Here is a 12639-nt window from a genome sequence, read left to right as displayed (position 1 = left end):
GAATACAAATATGGCTGCCACAGCAATGGCTGACTTGGACCCCTACTCACGTTTTCAAGAGCACCAATTCTTAAAATGCGTAAACAAATGTGCTCTATTTGGAAAAGCTGCCTCTTTTTTCAAGTGAGCAAAGCCAGGATAAACAAAGTTTGTATGCAAAATGGCAACGGGATTTCTTTCCATTTCACCTTAACAGTGTCCGTTCTTGAAAGACATGAATGTACCAGAAGCTCAACGTATTCCACGCTTTGTACCGTAGGTTGATATGTGAGTGGGTTAGGACGAGAACATGTTATACGGACGTAAGGTGGTTGAAAGGTGGTAGACGAACTCCGACAAACATCTGAGAGCATAAGCACGCTTGATGCGGGCAAATATAACTACGTCAGTACGATGAATAAGGAAAGGCCTACATCAATTTTGGCCTTCAAAGGGTCTCCAGTAAGCCTAGTGGTTAAGGCTATGGATCGCCAATCCGGAGACGGCGGGTTCGATTCCCGTTCCGGTCAGGAAAATTTTCTCGACTCCCTGGGCATAGTGTATCATTGTGCTTGCCTCACAATATACAAATTCATGCAATGGCAGGCAAAGAAAGCCCTTTAATTAATAACTGCGGAAATGCTCAAAGAACACTAAGTTGAAGCGAGGCAGGCCAAGTCCCAGTGGGGACGTAGAGCCATAAAGAAGAGGAAGAAGCCTACATCCTTGATAAGTGAGTGGATGTTTAGTATATCAAACAATAGCTGTAGAATGATAGTGAAACAATACAGCAACTACGCTGCAATGACCTAGTGCAGCGAGAATAAGCAAAAAGTGTTCATATCAAGAAAGATCTTATCAAGCTATGTTATTTATTAAAATAATATACCAAGTCACCAATTTTCATTGGACCACCCTAGCGTGTCCGCCAGCAGTAGCGCACAGCACGGTTCGGACACGGTTTTCCACTCACTCTCAACATTCGCACGGTCTGTGCAGTACGTAACGCTCTCGGATGGTCGGTGTCGTCGGTGGTCGCTCGATCCGTCTGTCTGTCTGACACAGGATCGGAATCCGGAAAAATATCGTCAATCCCTGCAGTCGTCCGCCGCCGTCGTGGATTAGTCGCGTTGTGAGTGATCCGGAACTATTGTGGATACATTGTTGCGAAAAGGATTGAACGGATCGTCCTTGCAATCATCAATCGGAAAAGAAGAACGCCTATTCCGTGTGGTCTGTCGAAGTTACTTAATGCTACTCCAACTCTGCTACATTGGTTGCTCTGGATACTGTGCTGCGCCTACTGTAACTTGATTGTGATATAAATTTAAGTGATTTACCAATTAGACCGGGCCGATAAACGAGAAACAAAACGTGTAGCGCAAAATAAAAAGTTCAGGGAAAATCTTTTCCTTTTGGCATTCTTTGCGATTTCTTCGGTCGACGAGGAGAAAGCAGTACCCTACCCCTCACCACGAGACATGTGGTGCATGTAGAAGAAGGGACCGTCTCCGAAACGGAAAATCCTACCACTTGTGGGGGGAAGAAAACGAAGAAAAACTGCGATATATTTAGAGTTTTAGTTTTTCAACTTCTGCCTATTATATCGAGTGTACGCGCGCTGCCACTGCCGTCTGAGGAGGAGAGAGTCTTCGGGCTTCGGGCGAGTTGGCAGGAAGCAAGAAATTCAAGAACACTACAAGAACAGGAGCGATTTTCCTGGCCTCACCTTTTCGTTCTGAATGCAGTTTTCCATATTTTAAGCCACGCAAGACGGCGAAGAGAAATCGTTGTTATTTTCCTGAATGGTGCTCTAAATTTAAGTTTAGTGTTGTTCGATATATACTGCAATCGTGTCCCAAGGGCATCTGGCATTTAGGTGTGATCTAGTAAATTTTCGGCAATAGTGAAATCAATCGGTTAGAAGTCCTACCAGAAGCGTGACAAAATGGGTGCCTCTTTGCGGGACTTTTTGTCCACCAGTATCGTCGCCGAAGACGGGTGGTGAGAGACGTCCGCAGTGTGGAAAACCAAGTAGGCCACCACCATTCATCTTGTCGCGGTGGGTGCGTTAGTGTGAGAGAATTTTTCATCGAACCATTGTTGTCTCACGCGGTTGATCGAATCGGGAAAACTCGGGCTGAGCAGGCCTGGAATATGAATACAGAACCCGACTACCACCGACCTGCTCTGATCCGTCGATGATGATTGATGAACCTTGGAAACATCCGAGGAGAGTAATCATTAATTACTGTTTTATCAATATCCGCCAGGCGGTGGAAAAACACATTAAATTTCCCGGCTGAAGAAGGGGCGTCGCGAGAGGGCAGGTGGCCGGAAAAGCTGCAGTTCGGTGAAATACATGAACGAAAACCGTGGTGAATAAGTGAGAGCGATCAAGAAGTGAGAGAGAGAGGAACGCAGCAGGCACTGTGAGAAAACTTCACCGTCGAGAGTCAGCCTGATCGTAGAAGGCTAAACAGTGGGGTGGTGGTGTTACGGAAGGGTATGTTGTGACTTTTCCTCTTACAATAGGCGGAATGTTGTCTGTTGTGCGGAACGGCGACGACAGCGGCCGCCGTGTACATGCTTAGCAAAAGTGCGGTCGGTCGTGGCAGGTTCTCTGTCAAAATAGAAATAAGCTGGTGTATGCTTCTCAGAAACGAAACAGCAGCTCGGAAGCATATATAGAATCCTCATAAAAAAAAGTGTAAAACTGAAGTGGAAGTGGCGTGCGAGGTTGGGCTCCCGGTAAAGAATAGAACGAAGACACGGATTACTTACGGACGGTGGAGCATCTTACTGTGTTGGACGGTCGGTGTATGGCTGTTTTGTTCGGTGTTTGACTCTTTAAATCTGGCCTTTGACGAGTGGAATTTCAAAATGGTACGCATGGAATCTAGATAAGTTTATTTTAACATACACACAAATTCCATTTCCAGGATAATTTGATGCATTTGTATAATAGTTATTCCGGATTTTGTATGGAAAATTGATGTTTTCAAAAATACTGTTTATTGTTTTATAGTTAGCCTAGTGGCTATGGATCACTAATTCGGTGACGGCGGGTACGATTCCCGTCCTGGAGGCCGGGAAAATTTTCTGGACTTCCTGGGCATAGCGTATCATTGTACTTGCCGTTGCCACACAATGTACAAATTCATGGAATGGCAAGCAAAGAAAGCCCTTCAATCAATAACTGTGGAAGTGCTCTAAGAACACTAAGTTGAAGAGAGGCTGGCCAAGTTCCAATGTGAACGTCGAGCCATAAAGAAGAAGAAGAAGATGTTTACATAATTTTTACACATAAAACATAATCAGGATTACCGTGACCGGTCCTAATTCGGCGCACTTTCTCGATAATATCACAAAATCATGGATGCTAGATATTAGCAGTTCTGGTAAAAACTCAAATTCTCAAATCTCATGCTTGAGTTGTTTCACGCGCGATTCTTGACTCGCCAAACTCACCGCCGAAAAATCATGCGTGAGTTGACTCGCGATTTCACTCATTGCTTTATTTCTTGGTATTCTTATTACTTATATCGATGTTTTTAGGATTATATGAAAGAACAAAAGCAAACCTATCGTACAACAACATTGGATGTCGTTCAAATTGATGTGGTTTCGTTTTACAAGCGAACGAGATTTCGGCGCTTGACTCGTGAGAGCGAGATTTAGCATGAAATTTCGCGCGTGAGAAAATGATTCAGAATCACACGCGAGTTTGCTCACGCAGGAGCGGTTTATGAGTGTGTTTTGAGTGTGATTTTACAAACACTGGATATTAGTTTTAAATATTGTTTCTATGATAATGGGAATGTTTGTAAAGAAAAATGTTTCAAACTAACGACCATTATTTTGAAAGAAGAGATAGTGATTTTGCAAGTACATAATACTAGAAATTGCCTGAAATCTGTGTCCGTTAGCAAAGTTGCTATGAAGTTGCCGCATCAATGGGGCACGTTCGGTGTAGTACTAGATTTGTAGTAATGAGCTGAATTTTAGTATGGTGAAAAGGTCAATTCTCCCTTTCTGCAATGAAATGATGCAAAATGCGTTGGTATTATGATTTCTTGTCTAATTTAATGCTGTTTGAGCAAAACTTTGGATAACTATGTTGTTTATGTTGCAAGAAATGGAGAAAATAACAACACTGTTGCCCAAACTTTTGCTCAAACAGCATTAAATTAGGCCAGGAATCATAATACCCACGCTTTTTGCACTATTTTATTGCAGAAACGGAGAATTGACCTTCTCACCATACTAAAATACAGCTCATTACTACAAATCTAGTACTTCACCGATCTGTCCTATTGAAGCATTTTGCGACGCATGAAATGAAAACTATGTCTGCTTTTTAAGGGGCTGCATATCTTGCGGGGATCTCTTAATAAATACCTTAATTGCTTCAGGAGTTCCTGCATTCCTTCAAGGAGCCTCGTAGCCGTGCGGTTAGGGTCACCAAGCTTCTAATCGCATAATGCTGTGGGGTGAGGGTTCGATTCCCGCTCCGGGCGATGAAACTTTTCGTGAGAATAGTTTCTTCTCCGTATCCACTGGTGCATGCTCCGTGTGTCCCTTGTCTAGTGTTAAGTATCATTCAGTCTGTGCAGCCTTTGGCTGAAGACGGTCCTGTCCGCGTCTTTCTTTCTTTCTTTCTAATAAAATTCCTTTCGAAATGTTTAGAAATTAATTCTGAGATTCCTCCAGGAATTTCTTCTACGATTACCCTCGCATTTTTTCCTGCGATTCCTTCGGGAGATTCTTCCGTGGTTTCTCCACAAATTTATTCTAGGACTCTTCCAGGAATTCCTTCTGTGATTCCTCAGGAAGCTCCATCTTAAATATTTTGTTGTGGTTCCTTCTGAAATTCCTCTCGGAACCTTTCGGGATTCCTTCAGATATTCCATCTGGGACTTCAAGAGCTTTGTTCCGGGATTTCTGCAGGAGTTCCGGGAATCCTTCTGGATAGTTTCTTTATGACTTCCAGAAGGTGTTGCTAGAAAATATGCTTGGGAATTCAAGCAATTTCACTCGGGATTTCTTTCGGGATCCCTCATCAAAGAGTTCTCTCGTGGATTGCTTCAGGAATTCCTTCCACAATTTCTTCCTTCTAGGAATTCTTTCTGATCCTACAAGAACTTCTTTCAGTATTCCTGCAACTTCTCCGGAATTCTTCCAGATTCTTTCAGTAACTAATTCTAGAACTGTTTCAAGAATTCCTCGAATTTCTTTTGGGCTTCTGGATTTCTTCAGGAACTCCGGGATTCGTTTGAGAACTTCTGATTCTTCTGGATTTCTTTCAGAAACTCTTTCCAGGATTCATAAAGGAACACTTTTTTAAGTTTTCACCAACAGTTTCGTTTGGAATTACTGCAGATGCTGCTAGAATTCCTCAAGAAGTTTATTCTGGACTTCTTCCATATGTTTCTAATGTACATCCTCCAAGAGTTTATTGGGGAGCGTTTTGAGTATTTCCTCCTGCAATGTTTATTTATAACATTTCCCATGAAGTTCTTACAGAAATTCTTTGAAAAAATACTTCAGCAAGTTCATTCTGGTTTTCCTGAAACAGGAGTTCCTGGAGGAATCTGAGATAAGTCCTTATTTTTTGCCACGAAAGTTCAGCTTATTGGACGCAGTGGCTTAATAGGAGGCAATCAGTGAAGTACTAGATTGAAAGTAGTGAGCTGGATTTTTGTATGGTGAGATGGTCAATTCTCCATTTCTGCAATGAAATGGTGCAAACAGCGTGGGTTATATGATTTCTTGCCTAATTTGATGCTGTTTGAGCAAAAGTTTGGGTTACTGTGTTGTTAAAGTTGCAAGAAATAAATAATACAACAACATAGTTATCCAAACTTTTGCTCAACCAGCATCAAATTAGGCAAGAAATCATATAACCCACGCTGTTTGCACCATTTCATTGCAGAAATGGAGGATTGATCATCTCACCATACAAAAATTCAGCTCACTACTTTCAATCTAGTACTTCACTGATTGCCTCCTATTTCTCCATTTTGGGATTCTAACAAGCCTGTGCTTAAGGAACCTCAAATGAAATTAGGAATCTCAGAAGATGATTCTTAATCCTAAATACCTAATACCTACGCTGTTTGGACCATTTCATAGCAGACACGGAGAATTTACCCCAGCCAACCACATATCGTAAATCATTGTATCAGTGGCGTAGCCAGAAATTGTCTCTGGGAGGGGTTTTCAACGGTGAATGATACCTTTTTTTTATTTGACACTAACATTTTGTAAACAGTAATGAGCAAACGTATTCGTAGTTTGAAAATAGCGGCGCAGCCGAAAAATTTTTTCGTTGCAAAGTGCTTTGTACTGAAAATTTGTTCCATAAATTTTGGCTCTGGGGGGTGGCTACGCCAGTTCATTGTGTGGAAAAAATCGTATGTTTTCATATATTGGATCAGAATTGTATAATAGGGTAAATCGCCAACTGTTGCACGGCTAAAAATTTGCCAATTGTTGCACACACCATAAGAATAACATGGAGTGTGCAACAATAGGCGAGTTTTTAGCCGTGCAACAATTAGAAAATTACCCTAATATGTATATTTGTTGACAATGATTGCGTAAAATCGCATTTCATGCCAAATTAAATTTCAATAGCGATTTTGTTTCATATAGTCGTCTCCGATCAAAAAAGGTGCGAGATACTATCGGTAGGATCGCACAGAATCGGATAGAATCGTGAAAAAAACATACATTCTTAGTGTCAAGCTGCAAGTTCGCTAGCATCGTATATATGATTTCTTTGAATCGTGGAAATCGTCGCTTCACATCGTATATGAATCTGCAAAATCGAGCTTGCTATCTAAAGGTATGATGAAAATCGGTGAAATCGTATACAATTATAACAATGTTGTATATTGATCGTTTGTGTCACACTTGCGTCGTATACGAAGTGAATGAAATCGTAGAAATCGTATATTAATTTTTACAGTCGTATATGATTACTTCTGCACTTTTAATAGTCGAATCCTAATCTCGGAAATCGTTAATGGTTTTGTTTACATAATTGTATGATGAAGAAAAAGAAAAAATGGTTTTCGTCACAAATTTGTATTTTTGTTGTTGTTGACACATTCCAACCATAGTAGCAATAATTTCAACCAAATATATAGGTTTTCATACTAGCAGATGACTTACAATAAGTGATGTATAGATTCCAAAAACGATGTGAATTCCAGGCCTCTTGCACGGCACCACTCAACAACGCTCCCACCACAAGTCTCGCACCGTATGATGTTGATTTTCATTCGTTTCATGCCTTTCACTTTGAACTCTCTATTTTCAACTTGGCAATATAGCCACTAGAGATAACGCGCAGTTCTCAATCAAAGGACCTAAGTTCGATTCCCACTGAACACCAATTTTTATTTTATTTGAAAATCTTGAGTCATATATTGGTACTCTCAATCGTAATAAGATCATGCATAATCGTATATTTGGATGGATAAAATCGGCGGAATCGTATAAATTTTCCGAGAAATCGTAAATTATGTTGGATGGAATCGCAGTAATCGTATATATGTTTCGATATGGCCTCCACTTTAGTATGTATATGCCTGTTTCGTGCATTGAATACGATTTCTTTGGTGCTATATATGTGTGACTATTTCAGTTGCAATTTCGATATAGCAACCAAATTGCTGGCTGGGACCGTCTCACCATACACAATTTTAGCTCATTACTATAAATATAGTATTTCCCCGATCGTGTACTATTGATCCAATTTTTTTAAAGGTCATGAGTGAAAAAGGAACACATTTTTAGAAGATAATCTCCGAGTTTTTTCAAGTTTAAGTTTTTATATAATGTTGGACTTACTATTGAATATTAGTTTTCAAAACAGTTGTTTGCATATAGATACTATACTGCCGTGAATCCCTCCCCCTGGATATTCGATCTTGACGCAATGGGAGGGCTTAACTCATTAGCACTTTAGTGCCAGTTTATTCACCACCGCTTGGACTTTGAGCTAGATATATCTAGTTTACGAGTTGAGCGCAAGTGAAGGAATCGCCGTAAGTGCTAATGGGAACCAAAGGAGTATCCGTCGTGCATTTATCACAAGTCAAAAACAAATTATAATTCTGCTTGCATATGCCCATATAGACCCCATATAGACCCAATCTTTGCATTCTTTGAATTTTCTCAAATTTAACAATAATTGTTAAATTTAACGTAACGCAAGAGTGGGTAGAGGAGGTCTCTGCGTTACACTCATCATTCGTTACTTGAATTCGTTAGTACACAGGACAGGGGACGCTAGGATAAGTTGACTTACAGCCTTACAGATTAGATTCATTACAATTAGAAAATTATGGACTGATTAGGTAAAGATAAAACTGTTGATTATAGGAGTTTATATTTGTATTTCTTATTTTTATGGGTTTTGTGAATTTATAAAAGTTGACAAATAATCATTATCATTTTTATTTTTGACAAAAATCAGTTGACTGAACTTTTTTGTTTTTATATCTTGGACGGTATTATTTCACTGATCAAAAAAAGCAGGAATTTAGTTAGGACTTAGGACGATTGACATTGTAAAGGGTTACGATGGATATAATATTACTTTGGACTGAGATAATCACAGATATGCAGAAGACGACTAGCGAAATTAGAAACACAATTTGATACATTTTTGACTATATTTTGACAAATAGGGTTTGACAAATTTCTTTACAATATCGAATGGAAGCTCAAAAAGTGTTATCTAACACTAATATGAGAGTTATTTCGGGATGATGCTGGTGCTGTCAATGACTAACATCGGTTATTGACATTATTGGTAATCAGCTTGAAATAATTTTCAGAATGTATTATAAAATAACTGAGGATATTATCTGATTATTGTTTGGGGAAGCTGTCAGAAAAACTAGTTGCCCATATCGGCTAAAAACGCTAGCTCTGGTAGCTGCTTCGAATAATTTTCAGAAATATCAAATCTTTAAAAATTAGCTATGACACATTTTTTTTCTTTTAGCTCTTTGTATTTTTCTTAAGAATAGTACTCTGAAGGCGTTAACATAGACATAGACACCCTTTTTTATCTCTGAATGTTGTCCAGTGACCTCGGAGAATTTCGATTATTGAAATATTGTTCAATTATCAAATCATCTTTGGAGCTTCCATTCGATCAAAACACTAGTGCGATGGGAAAAGTTAAAAACAGTATTTTTAAAAACTACTACGACCCAATGCTAATTACTACACACTTTGCTCAAGTTGACGACATCGTCTAGTCCATCGTGAGTATTGGCCCTAGTAGGGGGAAAGTTGGGAAAGGGTCCAGGCTTTGCTATCAGCTGTCCTGCAGCTCCACCTGGTCACTCTTCAAAAAAAAAAAGATACTATACTGCCGTGAATCGCATATAGTCCTATATTTGCTGGATTCCCTATGCAAATGGGACAGATATGCGATTCACGGCAGTATACTAGATACTAAATACTATTAAGCATTTCCAATCTTCCACTGTTACACATACCATCATAAAATACATTCTAGATTTCAAGAACTACAACATGCATTTTTTTTTCTTTTCCCTCACAGGACACAGCGACAGCGCTCGGTAGTGGCGGATGGCATCTACAACAATGCACTGTTTATGCATGCGGCTACATCACACGTCGGCAATATTGTCCAGGTCCAGACAGCATCCGGTGTCATATACGAGGGAGTGTTTCGGACATTCTCGCCACAGTTCCAGGTATGTGATGATGATTTTCTCTATGTTTTTTTTTTCTTTTTTTTTTGTAGTACAACTACAGTACGCATATGACGTAACGAAGAAGGTGAAGGATTCCATATCATTGTCATATCCACACTTGAGCCTTTGTGCTTTAAAAAAGATTGGCGGACTGAACGCTGGAAGTACGGCTCGTAGGCCGTTAAGAATTCTAACCTTCCGTTCATTTGTCTGAAAGCCACAAACACATGACAAAGGCAAATTATAATTGGAACGAGTCCGATGCGATGTGTTGGACGCGAACCTCACCGGTCTACGAGAAAATATTAATTAGGCTAAATAGGTCAGCTCGTCTTGAAAAGGATGTTGAAGAGAGTGGTTCGGTAGATGACAGAAGGGACAACAAACGATGAATTCGTCTTCATCAGATTCCCTGCTGAATGACCCAAATGGCTTCGTTCCTATATGGACTTGGTGATAACGTGACATTGGATGCATCACGTTTCAGGTATTTCTATTCTGAAGATAGACGGGTTTAATAATGTACTATGCTTTCTCGTTTTTGTCAAATTCCAAGATACAATGTTACGATAATGAGGTATTCACAATAATGGGTGATACGGTCAAAATTTGATCACACAATTTGTTTCATAACTTGAGACTGCGTACACTAAAACAGCTGATTTTTGAATCAGTAATGGTAGCTTATACCATAAAATTTTCATCAAAATCGGTTTAGTATTTGCGGAGATATTGTGAATCCTGACAACTGCAATTTTTAAATTTTATACAAAGAGGATTAAAAAATAAGAACACATTTTTACTCTTTTATTTATAGAGCCAGAAATACTGAACCAATTTCAATGAAAATTTTTCAAAATGTAAAGTATACATATCAAAATGTTGTGTAAAAATTTCATTCAATTTGATTCAGCCGTTACAAAGTTATATTTGTTTAGGTGGTCAAATTTTGTCAAGTCAAGTCAAATTTTGGTCACAAATTTTTTTTTAACTTTAAATTGCTTACACCAAAACAGCTGATTTTTGGATCAGTAATGGTACATTATATGTAGCTTGTACCATAAAATTTTCATCAAAATCGGTTTAGTATTTGCGGAGATGTTGTTGAACCCTGAGATCTGCAATTTCAAAATTTTGTGCAAAGAGGATTCTCACATTTTTCCTGTTTTATTTATAGAGCCAGAGATACTTAACCGATTTCAATGAAAATTTTTCTGTATGTGAAGTATGCATATCAAAATGTTGTGTAAAAATTTCATTCAATTTGATCCAGCCGTTACAAAGTTATATTTGCTTAAGTGGCACCCGGTCAGTTTTTTTTCATATTCAAACTGCTACAACTTTGAAAGTATTCATACAAAATGGCTCAAAATTTGACTAAGAACACATATTTTCACTAGTATTGCTGTAGGCCATTCAATGCCAGGCAACGACTTCATACTCCGCACCCCAGATCACTGTCATTCACTGAATTGATATTTTGGAAATCCACCACATCCACTTACTAAATGAAATTTCATTTGTAGGTTGTCGCGAATTTTTACATTGTTTTCAATATATTCCATTTAAGATTGAAAACTTCGTGAAGTTGTTGTATATTGTAAATAGACAACAAATCGAGAAGGCACTGTTGCAGTTGCAAGGGATTTATCTTCCGCCTCGACGAAATATATCTGATACGTGGCAATGCGTATGATAGCCAGATAAAATTATGCAATACGTTTTCCATCGTGGTTCAGTTAAAATAAACGAACTTTTACGCTTCCTTCGGTATCATCCACTGACTGGTGGTTAGGTTTTCCTTTGTAGGTAGATGATTGTATTGATTCGAAAAACTAGCACTAGCTGAAAGATGATACGAGCTCCTTTCAGCTACAAACAATGAGCTAGTCTAGTCGACCGTACCGAAGTTGTGCAATTTCGTTTCGCCAATAAAGCTCTGTCTATACACAGTACCTATATACATATAGGGATTTCATTCACCAGCTATGGATACGGTTGGTCATATTCAGCGACGACGACGACGGTTTTAGAATGGATCCTTTTGCTATGCGGTGCACACTGCTGCACAGTGCACATACACACCGTACAAGGCGACATAGTGCTCTCTTTGTGTTGCTTGTGCCGCATTAAGTTTGAACTGCAAAACTTCGATTGCCTTTTTCTTGAGGCAACATAACTTGGAGGATCTAACTCTGCAAACCGTAAATCGAGCGTATGGCGTATTTGAATGTGGCTTTGTATTTTGCATCAGTTACAGGCAGCAGAAATTATATTTTACTGTTTGCACTAACCGATTTGTCCTGAGGGAGATATTGATTGAAAGGCATATTGAAATCTACTTTTACAATAATTTTGTCAACAATATGGTTTTTGCCATTTATTTTTCCAGAACAGGAGCCACGTGTTCTTTTTCATTGACAATCGAGGGTTAATGGAAGATATCCCGGGTAGAGGAGAAGAACAAACCAAGGACAAAATAATAACAAATTTTGCCATCATCTCATTTTATCATTCTTATGTTATTTTTGAATCACACTAAACACTAAATAACTCGCTAAGAACAAAAAATATCATTGCAAAATTTGTTATTTCTGAGTTATTATTGAATAATAGTAAATAACTGAATAATAACAAAATATGCAGTCGTAGCAAAATAAGTTATTCTGAGCATCTTAAGTAAAATAACATTCTAATTGCATATTTTGTAATCATAGCTTGTTTTGTTATTGATGAGTTATTTAGTATTTATTTTATTTTAAATAGGATATTCATGAAGAGCCAATTTTGTTATTGGTTTGTTAGGAATAAGAGCTAAAAGAACAAAAAATAATAACTTACTTTGTTTCAGAAAAAAAGTAAATAATAACTTATTTTGTTATTATAAGATCAAACCAAGGACAAAACACTTCAG

At 38.6% G+C, this 12639-nt stretch overlaps 1 protein-coding gene across 2 annotated transcripts in view; it reads left to right on the top strand.

The window, feature by feature from the left end:
- LOC115254267 (ataxin-2 homolog) overlaps positions 1-12639 on the top strand; it is a 72199-nt gene that overhangs the window by 27483 nt on the left and 32077 nt on the right. Inside the window, exons 1-2 of one of the 2 annotated variants that reach the window (XM_062858060.1) lie at positions 2771-2865; positions 9569-9725. In XM_062858060.1, the coding sequence (XP_062714044.1) occupies positions 9624-9725 (102 nt within the window). In that variant the 5' untranslated portion in view covers positions 2771-2865; positions 9569-9623. Of the gene's footprint in view, positions 1-2770; positions 2866-9568; positions 9726-12639 lie in introns of those variants that run through there. The other variant, XM_062858059.1, reaches the window with a different exon arrangement.

This window comes from Aedes albopictus, chromosome 3 (assembly GCF_035046485.1).
Source record: "Aedes albopictus strain Foshan chromosome 3, AalbF5, whole genome shotgun sequence".
Classification (NCBI taxonomy): domain Eukaryota; kingdom Metazoa; phylum Arthropoda; class Insecta; order Diptera; family Culicidae; genus Aedes; species Aedes albopictus.
This window is presented reverse-complemented; position numbering and strand designations above follow the sequence as displayed.